Below are 11,568 nucleotides of genomic sequence, written 5' to 3' on the forward strand. Positions count from 1 at the left end.
ATATAGTCAAAGCTTTTCAGTACTACCAATGGAGGATTACTGGCCTCCATATGAAGGAGATATTGTTTGGCACAATGAAGAGATGCGTAGAAAGAAGAAAGGAAGGCCAAACAACACACGTATCAGAACAGAGATGGATTCCACAGATAAAATGATAAGATTATGTAGTATCTGTCGTCAACCAGGACACAACAAAAACAACTGTCCCAATCAAGGAGCATCATCTAGATCTTAAGATTTTTGTAACATTTTATCTAGATCTTAAGCTTTTTGTAACATTTTATCTAGATCTTATGCTTTTTGTAACATTGTATTTCTGTAACAATCAATCAATATATATCATTAAGTTCTTGTTACAACGAGTTTCATAACCAACATCAGTACAAAACATCTGAAAACATAAATAATTCTAACTGATTACAACAATCAAATTAATGTCGTCTCGATCAAACATCATTTCCCTAGCATCCTTATCAGTCTTCATTCGCACCCAACCAAAGATACTGTCAAGTCTCTCAATACTTCTGATTTTTTCCCCTTCTGGTATTTTCCCGTCTAACCATCGAACCAGCTCCCTCTTCATTTGATCTAACGTGGTGATGTTCCAAAACAACATCAGCAATTTTTTGTCTTATAAATAGATGCGTTGTGTGACCTATTGTTCCACAACTCATATAATCAGCAATTGAGGTTTGTCTCTCGCATAAATCACCTTACCGTATCGGCGACGAACACCAAACATGATAGCCAAATGATTATATGAGTTGTGGAACAATAGGTCACACAACGCATCTATTTATAAGACAAAAAAGGCATTTTATGAGGGACTCGCCAATTGAGTTGGCGCCTCCTTTTAAAACATACACATAGGCGCCAATTGGATTGGCTAGGGCACCTACCCTAGCCTAGGGCACCTGCCCTAGCCAATCCAATTGGCGCCTCCATTCAAGTTTTAACAACAGTCGCCATATGAACAACTTTCATGTTCATCAAAAATCCATTTGAAACTTGGAAGCTCATCATTCATTTCAAAACATTATAGGGCATTTTGACAGAAACCCTAATTTTGGGTGAAGTTCGCAGGGACCTAACTCACTCATTTTTAATTATTTTGAGGTGGGACCAAGTGAATTGCAAAATTTGAGTTGTCTACTTCAAATGTTATGTTGGACAAAAATTCATATTCCTAAAAGAAACACATGATATAATGCAATACATTATAGGTCACATAATAGTTGAAAAACTCAGAAGTCCAACTTCAACTGCCCATAACTTTCTCCTAAAAACTCCAAATGTTGCAAATTTTATATCCATATTCATTGTCTTGAAAAGATCTACAACTTTCATGTTGGAGGTTTTTTCATTTGAGGCTTTTTTAAGGGAGGCGCCAATTGGATTGACGCCCCTCTTAAAACCTGCCCTAGCCAATCCAATTGGCGCCTCCTTGCAATTTTTAAGAGGGGTCGCCAATCCAATTGGCGCCTCCTCCTAAAAGTGGGGTATTTTGGGATTTTTTTTGAAAACTGGGGTATTTTGGGAATTTCTTCGAAAAAGTGGGTTATCTCGGTAAAAAAACCCTATTTATATGGTGTTTGTATGCTTTTAAATATGTTTTAGTACCATGTAATAATCTAGTTTAAAAAAAAACATAATCATCTTCTAAAAAATTTAAAACTAAAATTATATATCAACCCTATTATTTTTTTAGCAATTTATAAAATTCAATTCTATTTTTGCTTTCAATTTTTTTAACAACTTTTTCTAATGTCATGAAATAATCTTTTGAAAAATCATTTTAAAAAAAAAAAAAAATTTTTAAACTAATATTGTAAAACACATATCACCATTCTTCTTTTGAGACTAATATCATGAATCTCTTTTAACACTAATATCACAAATCCTTTTTTTCTCACTAGTATCACAAATCAGTTTTTTTAAATCTATCAAAAATCAATTATTTTTAAAAAATAAATTTTTAATCCAACTTTTCTAAAGCAACTTTTAAAATCAATCTCTTTTAAATATCAAAACTCAATTTTTTAAAAGAAAAAATCAACTTTTAATCCAACTTTTCTAAAACAACTTTTAATATAAATTTCTTTTAAATGTCAAAAGGTCAATTTTTAAAATAGGTGCTATGAGACATTATATATATATAAAATAATTAATAATTAGATTATTATAATTAAAATAAAAAGACAAAAATATAAATAATTAGTGAATCTTAATTAATTAGGGTTAATTAAGTTGAATCTATAGGATAACTATGGGATAGTTATTGGATAAATGTCTAGGATTTTAGGGATGAAAAATTAGGGATAAAATCATGGATAAGAGATATATCATTTATCATTTAATATTTAATATTATCATTTATTTTCTTAAATAAGTTAATAATTAAATTTTTGCAATCAAATGAAATAATAATCAAAGGGATAAGAATCTGGGATAATAATAAGGGGATAAGAACTTGGGATAATAATTAAGGGGATAAGAACAAGGGATAAGATATGGGATAAAATTCTAGGGTTGTCCAAGGGATAAAATCGAGGATAAGGGTTATGTCTAAAATTCGAGTATAATCACTAATTTACTTTTTAAATAAATCAAATATTATATTTTTGTAAAACAATTAAGGGATAAAAACAAGGGATAAATCAAGAGATATAAATCGAAGATGGAAATCGGGATAAGAGATATGTCATATATGTCGCAACCTGAAAAAAACAACCGGCGAAAGAAAATGACAGAAGAGTCGCCACCGTGCGTTATTTATCCCAAAGGAGGGAAAGGAAACGCTCGAAGTAAACCTGAAAAGAGGAAAGGAAAAGACAAGGTCTCGCAACCAAATCTTGGGTTCGGGAGTCGGTTATGCGAAGGGAAGGTATTAGCACCGCTACGCATCCGTAGTACTCTACGGGATCCACTTTTGTAGTTCTTGTCTAAAGGGTGTGAGTTTATCTTGTGTTGTTTTCTAAAAAAGGGGTTAAATGAAACTGACTCGCGCGGATGTCGCATCCACTGCATACGTATCTCATCTGAATATGAGAATCAGAGTCTTCGTAGCTCGGCTGACCTATGGGTTAGGGGGTGTGTGCTCGCTAAGACATCGCGTCTTATGCCTACGTATCTCATCTGAAATGAGAATCAGAGCAAGTCGTAGTTCGGCTAACTACGGGGTTATGGATTGGGTTTTGGACGAACGACGTTACTACGCAATCTACCGGATGCTCAACCTTTGGAGACTTACTCACCTGTAGTAGAAGGAGTAAACGTGTGTTTAGGAGAAGAAAAATCAATGAAGGGTTAGGGTTTGGGATGCTCATGCAAAAAGGCAGTCCTTGACGAAGGAACCGCGCTACCTGCGGGGATACGAACACATACAAAACAAACATGTATAAAGTAAATGTGCCAACAAGGTAATCAGAATAAATCTCCCAAATGGTATCCCACAAGCAAAGTGGAATATCCAGCGAGCTATCCCTGCAAAAGTCATGTGAGCCTTCACAAAAACTCAACAAAAGGGTTAGTGAAACAAGATAAGGATTAGGAGAAAACATGTTATGACAAACGTAAGTCAGATTAGAGCAAAACAGTATGGTTTTAGAAACCTCAAACCCTGTGGCATACACTTCAGAAATTAAACGATTAAGCATTCAAGGCATTATTTATACATTCATACATAATTATCACACATTTAGAACATTCAAATTGAAGGCGTAAAATAATGGGAATAGGGAAAACCTGATTGGAGAGCTTGATTGAAATTGAGTTACACCCGTGAGGTTTACAAAACAATCTTTAGGGTTTATGTGAGACAGAGGTGATTCTGTGCAGTTGAGTTCCCTTCAGGGTTTGGAGGCTGCTCTGAACTCTGTTAGCTCTTCTCTCACTATCTTTTTCCCTAGGATTCTTCTCTCACTATCTTTTTCCCAGACAGGGTAATAGGAATAGAGTGTCTTTGTTTCACTAAAACTCTGAATTTATAACCTGATTTTTGTGGACCTGTGGGCTCAAATGAGAGAGGTCAAAGTCCAAGATTTTTCTTTTATTTATTTATTTATTTATATTTTTTCGTTTTTCATTTTTTTTTTCAAAACACGTGGGCTTCGCCTAGCGAGCATGACAGCTCATGAACAAACCTTTGCTCCTTCAAGATTAACGTTTTGACTGACGAATAGACCCCTATTGGAAGTAACTCAAGTCTTTCCCTTCTTGGATCCGATTCCGATTGCCATGATGAAACACAAATGCTAAATGACCTAAAAATGTATGCATGAGGTGTAAAGCGTATGCTTCCAGGAAAAATGAAGGGTAAATTTTGGGGTATTACAGCTGCCCCTATTCAATCAACTGGAGACCTGGAAAGAAGATAGCAACGGTTTTCGTGCTTTCGAGGTATCAAGGGATTGAATACAATAAAAGCACGAAAATTTGCACTCAAGTGAAGTGAAGTAACAATGCCTGTCAGAATCGGCAAAGAGGTGGTCTTGAAAGAAGAATCCTTCTGGCACGGTGAGAGTCAGTATGAATACCGAAAAAGAATGTTAACCTGGATACCGAAATAAATGGTAACACAGAAATAACCATGGCCTGAATGCCGCTCATCAATCTGAATACTGGAAATGACTTCGATCTGAACATCGGGAGATATGAGATTATTAATATCGGTCTGAACACCGAGAGGCTGGCCTGAATGCCACAAGTTGCGTAGACCTGAACGTCGGAAACTTCTTCGATCTGAACATCGGAAAATTGGCCTGAATGCCACAAGTTGCATCGACCTGAATGTCGGAAACTTCTTCGATCTGAACATCGGAAAATTGGCCTGAATGCCACAAGTTGCATCGACCTGACTGTCGGAAACTTTTTCGATCTGAACGTCGGAAAATTGGCCTGAATGCCACAAGTTGCATCGACCTGAACGTCGGAAACTTCTTCGATCTGAACATCGGAAAACCGGCCTGAATGCCACAAGTTGCATCGACCTGACTGTCGGAAACTTCTCCGATCTGAACATCGGAAAATTGGCCTGAATGCCACAAGTTGCATCGACCTGAACGTCGGAAACTTCTTCGATCTGAACATCGGAAAACTGGCCTGAATGCCACAAGTTGCATCGACCTGAACGTCGGAAACTTCTTCGATCTGAACATCGGAAAACTGGCCTGAATGCTACTTCGGTCTAAATACTGGAAACTTCATGCTTGTCAGCATCGGCAGAAATAAGGAACAATAATATAGGCGGCGCATGAGCCAATGACACTTGCTGGGGATAACAAAGGTAAGTCATGAACAATCTTCAGTCTGAGTACTGGAAACAACTTCTGGCTTATCACTTGGGATACCGAGAATGTTTTATGCTTACATGCGTATGTTTGAATTTTTCAATGGCGTAATGCTCCATGAAAATGGAAATGCTATGCGATTTGGGAGGATGCAATGCAATATGATTCTACATGCAGGGATGTGAAATGTTGGGTAGAATGCCAAGCTGAGGCAAGGGGATCTGCTGGGGAAATGGTCACCATCTTCTGGACCCTGGCAAGGCTGCTGGAGATGCACATCGCAAAGAACTCTATGGGGAAATGACCCGCCACACGGTGTTCTAGCAATGACAAAATACCGAGATTCTGACTGGGGAGAGAACAACACTGAAAACCTGCTGTTGGGGAAAGCGATAGTGGTTCTGGCAACCACGATCTGCGAGAGAGACGACTTAGCAGGGGAAGCAAACACCGATACGGTACCGAGATTCTGCTTCAAGGAAAGAGACCATGGGTCTGGTGTCGAGATCATCGATCTGGCATCAAACTCTAAGGAGCAGCCGCGTCTGCTGGGAAGATACAGTCTGGCACTGTCAACTCCGTTGGGGGTATATAGTCTGACACTGTTAACTCTACTGGGGAGTGTATAATCTGAAACCACCACTTGGGGGGAGGTACAGTGGTGAGAGCCTGCTGGGGATTAAAGAATCCAACGCTCTGATCAGCTCTGCGGGGATAAGATACCGAATTCGTCTGTTGGGGGAAAACATTCACGATCATCTACAGGGGATTTTAAGGAAATGCCCCGAGGGTACCTTTTCTGAATAGACGATCCAAAGCACTTAAAATTTACAGCAATTTTAAATTTTTATTAAGCATGTACCTGTAAAGCTCTTATGTGTCATGATGCAATGTTTACCAAAAATTCGGACATCATTCTTACAAACAAAACAGTAAAATGAAAATGAAAATAGAGATATACTGAATAACATGATTTTATTGATTGAATGGCCTCTGAATATGCATTTACATCAGGAAGCAATCCCTGGAAAGAGGTAATCGCACAAAAGATAAAAACAAACATTAATCTAATGGCAATGTGAAATGGATTTCTATTGGGTTCCAATTCTGCTATGACTTGCTCGTCTTCAAGATCCTCCAGATGATCAGCTTTCTGAAAGAGTGATTGGACTGTTTCCTATCCTTCAAAAGTTTCCAATCATTGACACGAGGTGAGATTCAGAACTACTCAGAACGCAGTCATTCGCTTAATCCCTAACTTTTGCCTGGATCGCCCTTTTCGGGTTTTCAATCCACCGGGATACCCATTTTTGCCTAAGTTGCCTTTTCAGGTTTTCAAGTTACCGGGTGTACAATCTTTTCACTTTTAATCCCTAATTTTTGCCCGAACCTTTTTCATTTTCTTGGTTCGTCGGGATGCCCATTTTTGCCTGGACTACTCTTTTTATTGTCCAGCGGGTCTATTTCATGTGAAGTATTTTTTAACTGCGTCTGAGTTCACTGGGGAAGTGAAGTTTTCACCATCCATCGTTGCAAGCATTAAGTCCCCACCATCAAAAACCTTGGTGACAATATACGGTCCATCATAGTTAGGAGTCCAATTGCCCCTGTGATCTGTCTGAGGAGGAAGGATCCTTTTCAACACCAAATCTCCGACCTGGAAGCATCGAGGATGCACTTTCTGATCAAAGGCTCTCTTCATCCGACTTTGATACAACTGCCCATGACAAATGGCTGCCATTCGCTTCTCTTCGATAAGACTCAACTCATTGAACCTTGTCCGAATCCATTTAGCTTCGTCTAACTTGACATCCAACAGGACTCTTAGAGAAGGAATCTCCACTTCAACAGGTAGGACTGCTTCCATACCATACACAAGGGAGTAAGGGGTTGCCCCCGTCGATGTACGTACTGAAGTACGGTACCCATGCAAGGCGAAGGGTAGCATCTCATTCCAATCTTTGTACGTAACGACCATCTTCTGCACAATCTTCTTTATGTTCTTATTTGCCGCTTCAACAACACCGTTCATCTTAGGGCGGTAAGGGGAAGAATTGTGATGCTGAATGTTGAAGTTCTGGCACAACTCCTTCATCATTTTGTTGTTGAGATTAGAACCATTATCAGTAATGATTCTTTCGGGAATCCCATAGCGATAAATGATTTCTTTCTTGATGAATCGGGCAACCACATGTCTGGTGACCTTCGCAAATGACGCTGCTTCGACCCACTTGGTGAAATAGTCGATGGCAACAAGGATGAAGCGATGCCCATTGGAAGTGGTCGGCTCAATCTTTCCAATCATATCGATGCCCCACATAGCGAAAGGCCACGGCGAAGACATCACATTCAAAGGATTCGGCGGCACATGCACCTTATCAGCATAAATCTGGCATTTATGGCACCTCCGAGCATATTTGAAACAATCAGATTCCATGGTCATCCAGTAATAACCCGCTCTCAACAATTTCTTAGCCATTGCATGTCCGCCGGCAAGAGTACCGAAGGAGCCTTCATGAACTTCCTGCATTAACATGTCTGCTTCGTGTCTGTCCACGCATCTGAGCAAAACCATGTCGAAGTTCCTCTCATACAGAACATCGTCTTCGTTCAAGAAGAAACTGCCTGCCAATCTTCTCAAAGTCTTTCTATCATTGTTGGATGCCCCTGCAGGGTACTCTTGATTCTTCAGAAAGCACTTGATGTCGTGATACCAGGGCTTGTCATCAACTACCAGTTTGGCAGCAAACACATACGCGGCCCTATCGAGGCGCATCACGTCGATCTTGGGAGCATGGTTCCAACGGATCACCGTGATCAAGGAGGATAGAGTATCAAGAGCATCTGCCATCTGGTTCTCATCATGAGGTATATGGTACAACTTTACTGTTGTGAAGAAAGTCAACAGTCTTCTCGTGTAATCTCTGTAGGGGACCAGAGTAGGCTGGAGAGTGTTCCAATCACCATTCACTTGATTGGTTACCAGAGCTGAATCTCCGAAGATGTCCAAAGTCTTGATTCTCAAATCAATGACTTGCTCAATACCCAAGATACAGGCTTCATACTCAGCTTCATTATTGGTGCACTCGAAAGTCAGACGAGCGGTGAAAGGCATGTGGGCACCTTTCGGAGTTGTAATGCACTACAACAAACAAGACCTTAGACAACGCTTTTTTTAGCCTTAGACAGCGCTTTAAAGCGTTGTCTAAACCTCCGCTGCTAAAGGTTTAGACAGCGCTTTTTTAAATCTTAAAAGCGCTGTCTAAGCCCCCCCCCCCCTTAGACAGCGCTTTGGCCAAAAGCGCTTTATAAGACTCTCTTATTTTAAATTTTTTAGGTATACCTTAGACAGCGCTTTTGAAAAGCGCTGTCTAAGCCCCACCCCCTTAGACAGCGCTTTGGCCAAAAGCGCTTTCTAAGACCCTCCTATTTTAATTTTTTTAGGTATACCTTAGACAGCGCTTTTCAAAAAGCGCTGTCTAAGCCCCCCCCTTAGACAGCGCTTTTGCCTAAAGCTCTTTCTAATCCCCCCCTTAGACAGCGCTTTTTACAAAAGCGCTGTCTAAGGTATACGAAAATTTTTGAAGCTTTTGTTTTAAACCACATTTTTTCCAGGTTTATAAACCAGAATTTCTACCTGTTTTCAACCAGATTTTGACAGACAATTATCACATTTTATATATGCCATTTTGGCCTTTTTCCTACCAATTTTTGGCTAACAAATATATATATATACCAATTCAAACCAATTTTGCCTTAAATGTATCAAAATATATACAAATTTATGTACACATTTACAAGTCATAACATATACTACAAATGTACACATTAATTACACAAATTTATGAACAAACATTGAGCTTTATCATGAATTGACACCACTCCTCTTTGATTTCGTCCACTTGATCCTTTGTATAAAATGCACACTTGAATTCATCAAAGCATTAGAGTGATTTAGAAGCATGTCACCAAATGCCCAATAAACTGCTGCTGCTGATGGAAGGGTCAGTGTCAGAACATAAAGGGTAGCCATTAAATATATGGCTTTGAACTTTTGTGGCTTCCACATAGCGTGCATGATTTCCCTGTACCAATCAATACTATTTATTAGCATTAATTAATTTCCTTCATTTTCTAAGACTATAGATACCATGAATAATGGTTCTCATGAAAATAAATATCACTATTTAGTGTGAAAAGGTGGATGCATGTATCTACGAGGGTATGAGGGTCTTCCTCATGATAAAAGGCATAAAAGCATAAAAGCATGATAGAACCATTTGAAAGAAAGAACCTTGGCTTTCTAGCTAAATGCTAAAAGAAAACTCATGGATTCTCTAGAAAAGAGACACTTTTTGCCTCCCACGCCTAACAAGGGTATTTTGGGGTTAAAAAGTTACTATATTTTTCAGTAAATATTTTGTCACTGTTTTTTCCATCATATGCGAAATAGAATTACAATTTATATTCAAAAAGAAAGTGAGAGAATTAAAATGAAGTACATATGTAATGTGATTAGATCCATGTTCAGATTATGTCTATAGAAGTTAAGGTGGAGTCACAATCAAAATGACTTTTAAGTCCAAATTGTTATTTTGATATTGTTCTAATAGTACTATCTTAATTAATGACTTAGTTAATTACTAACTAATCAATTAACCTCTACCAACTATAGTACTACTCTGAGGGGTGAAAACGTAAAGGACACGAATCTAAATAAATGTCTGAGATTGTCTTACACAGTAACGGCATGGCCCCCAAATGTGTAGAGAATGTTTGTGGCCCCAGTAAAATATAGCACCATTTTATTTGGACCCGAGTGCTTAACTCCTTCCATCTAAATAATAACAACAACATATAATCCAAAACCTTGTCATTAGTTAATTAACATTGCTAATGTTACTCTTAAAATATTGTACATAATTAAGATTCTGATAATTATATATGAATTAATTAATTACCTGACCGTGAAGGATTGCAGCAATTGTTAGATACCAAGCAGTGTAAGTGGTCATAACAAGACCCAAAAAGGACCAGATTCTGTAGTTGTGAAATGAGGGAATAAAGACAGTGGTTGCACAACATGCTCCGAATATGTATGTCCAAGTCCTCTTGTCCAGATTATCATTTATGTAATATATATTGCTGAAACAAACAGACAACATTACTTAATCCATTAAGATAATATTCATATTCATTACTTAAACCCAATGAATCACATAGATGCATGTGATGTGTTGTTTACTTGCTTCAACAAGTAATTTAATTTCCATAACACCGACCTTAGAATAAAAGTCTATCAAATGCTGAAATTGTGTAAGTCTTAGGTAAGTTATTATCAATGTCTACGTATCAGTGTTAGTGTCGTGTCTCGTGTATGTGGCAAATAATAATAAAAAGTAAGGATAGATACCTTGCACAAGCTATAAGTTGGATAACAGATCCAAACAGAAGAAATATGCAGTTAAAGGCCAAGCCGACGTTTCTCCAGTGTTTCCCTACTAAAAAAAGAGAAAATCAACACATAAGCTTAATTTCATAGATACAGAAAAGTATTCCCTACTAAAAAAATTTAATATCACTGATAACAACATGTGTTCTTCTATAGATATCAGATTATGGCCTCCTTGAAGGTTGTAATGTAATTCATCATATCTTTTGCTCTATAAGAGAAAAAAACTTCACAAGTTGTATAATGAGTTTAACATCTTAGTCCAGCGTCGCCACTGTATGTTCAATCAACGTTTCTTCAACTTAGTCATGTATTAGATCTAGGATGTTTATTCAACTTCGTAGCTTATAAGCAACGTTAAAAATGCCAAGTGTTGGCTGGTTGCATACAATTTTGCTATGCGTTGACAGAACATGTGAAGTATAACAATAGGGAGGGAGAACATTAAGAGGTTAGTGACATATTATCTGCGTTCAAAACAAAAAACATCTACATATCTAATGGTGGTTCACTAAGTGCAGTATTTTCAGCTGAAGATGGTTCAGTGGCTGCATACTCATCATCATTAGCAAACATATCAAAATCATCAGCACCAGCCAAAGGTGGATTTGTAGTGTCCATGGGTGTGCCTTCTCTTCTTGCTCTGGCTAATTTTTCATATCCTTCTGAAAAAGAGAGACTGTAAAAGGCATAAGCATTAGCAATTAGTACTCCTACAAAAAGAGGTGTCGTTCCTTGTAAAGCTATATGTCGATATCATAATTAATGAACATGCCCATAATATGAACATATGTAGAAACATGGTTCAAAAAATAGTTATATTGTTAT

The 11,568-nt window shown here is 38.0% G+C and overlaps 1 protein-coding gene across 1 annotated transcript; it reads right to left on the bottom strand.

Annotated features, from left to right (window-relative positions):
* Positions 1 to 1,866: 1,866 nt before the first annotated feature.
* LOC127103014 (auxin transporter-like protein 5) lies at positions 1,867 to 11,361 on the bottom strand. The gene is made up of 6 exons (XM_051040313.1): positions 11,253 to 11,361; positions 10,702 to 10,786; positions 10,250 to 10,433; positions 10,028 to 10,125; positions 9,216 to 9,373; positions 1,867 to 1,940 (listed from the first exon to the last, which is right to left on the bottom strand). Exons 1-6 carry the CDS (start codon positions 11,359 to 11,361, stop codon positions 1,867 to 1,869), a joined length of 708 nt encoding a protein of 235 aa, XP_050896270.1.
* Positions 11,362 to 11,568: the final 207 nt, after the last annotated feature.

The sequence above is a fragment of the Lathyrus oleraceus genome, chromosome 7 (assembly GCF_024323335.1).
Source record: "Lathyrus oleraceus cultivar Zhongwan6 chromosome 7, CAAS_Psat_ZW6_1.0, whole genome shotgun sequence".
NCBI classification, from domain to species: Eukaryota; Viridiplantae; Streptophyta; class Magnoliopsida; order Fabales; family Fabaceae; genus Lathyrus; species Lathyrus oleraceus.

Coding starts and splice junctions, on each gene's coding strand:
- LOC127103014 (XM_051040313.1), bottom strand. CDS start 11,361: ATGGACACTACAAATCCACCTTTGGCTGGTGCTGATGATTTTGATATG. Junction 10,787..11,252: donor AGCTGAAAATACTGCACTTA/GTGAACCACCAT, acceptor TTTTTTTAGTAG/GGAAACACTGGAGAAACGTC. Junction 10,434..10,701: donor CAACTTATAGCTTGTGCAAG/GTATCTATCCTT, acceptor TGTTTGTTTCAG/CAATATATATTACATAAATG.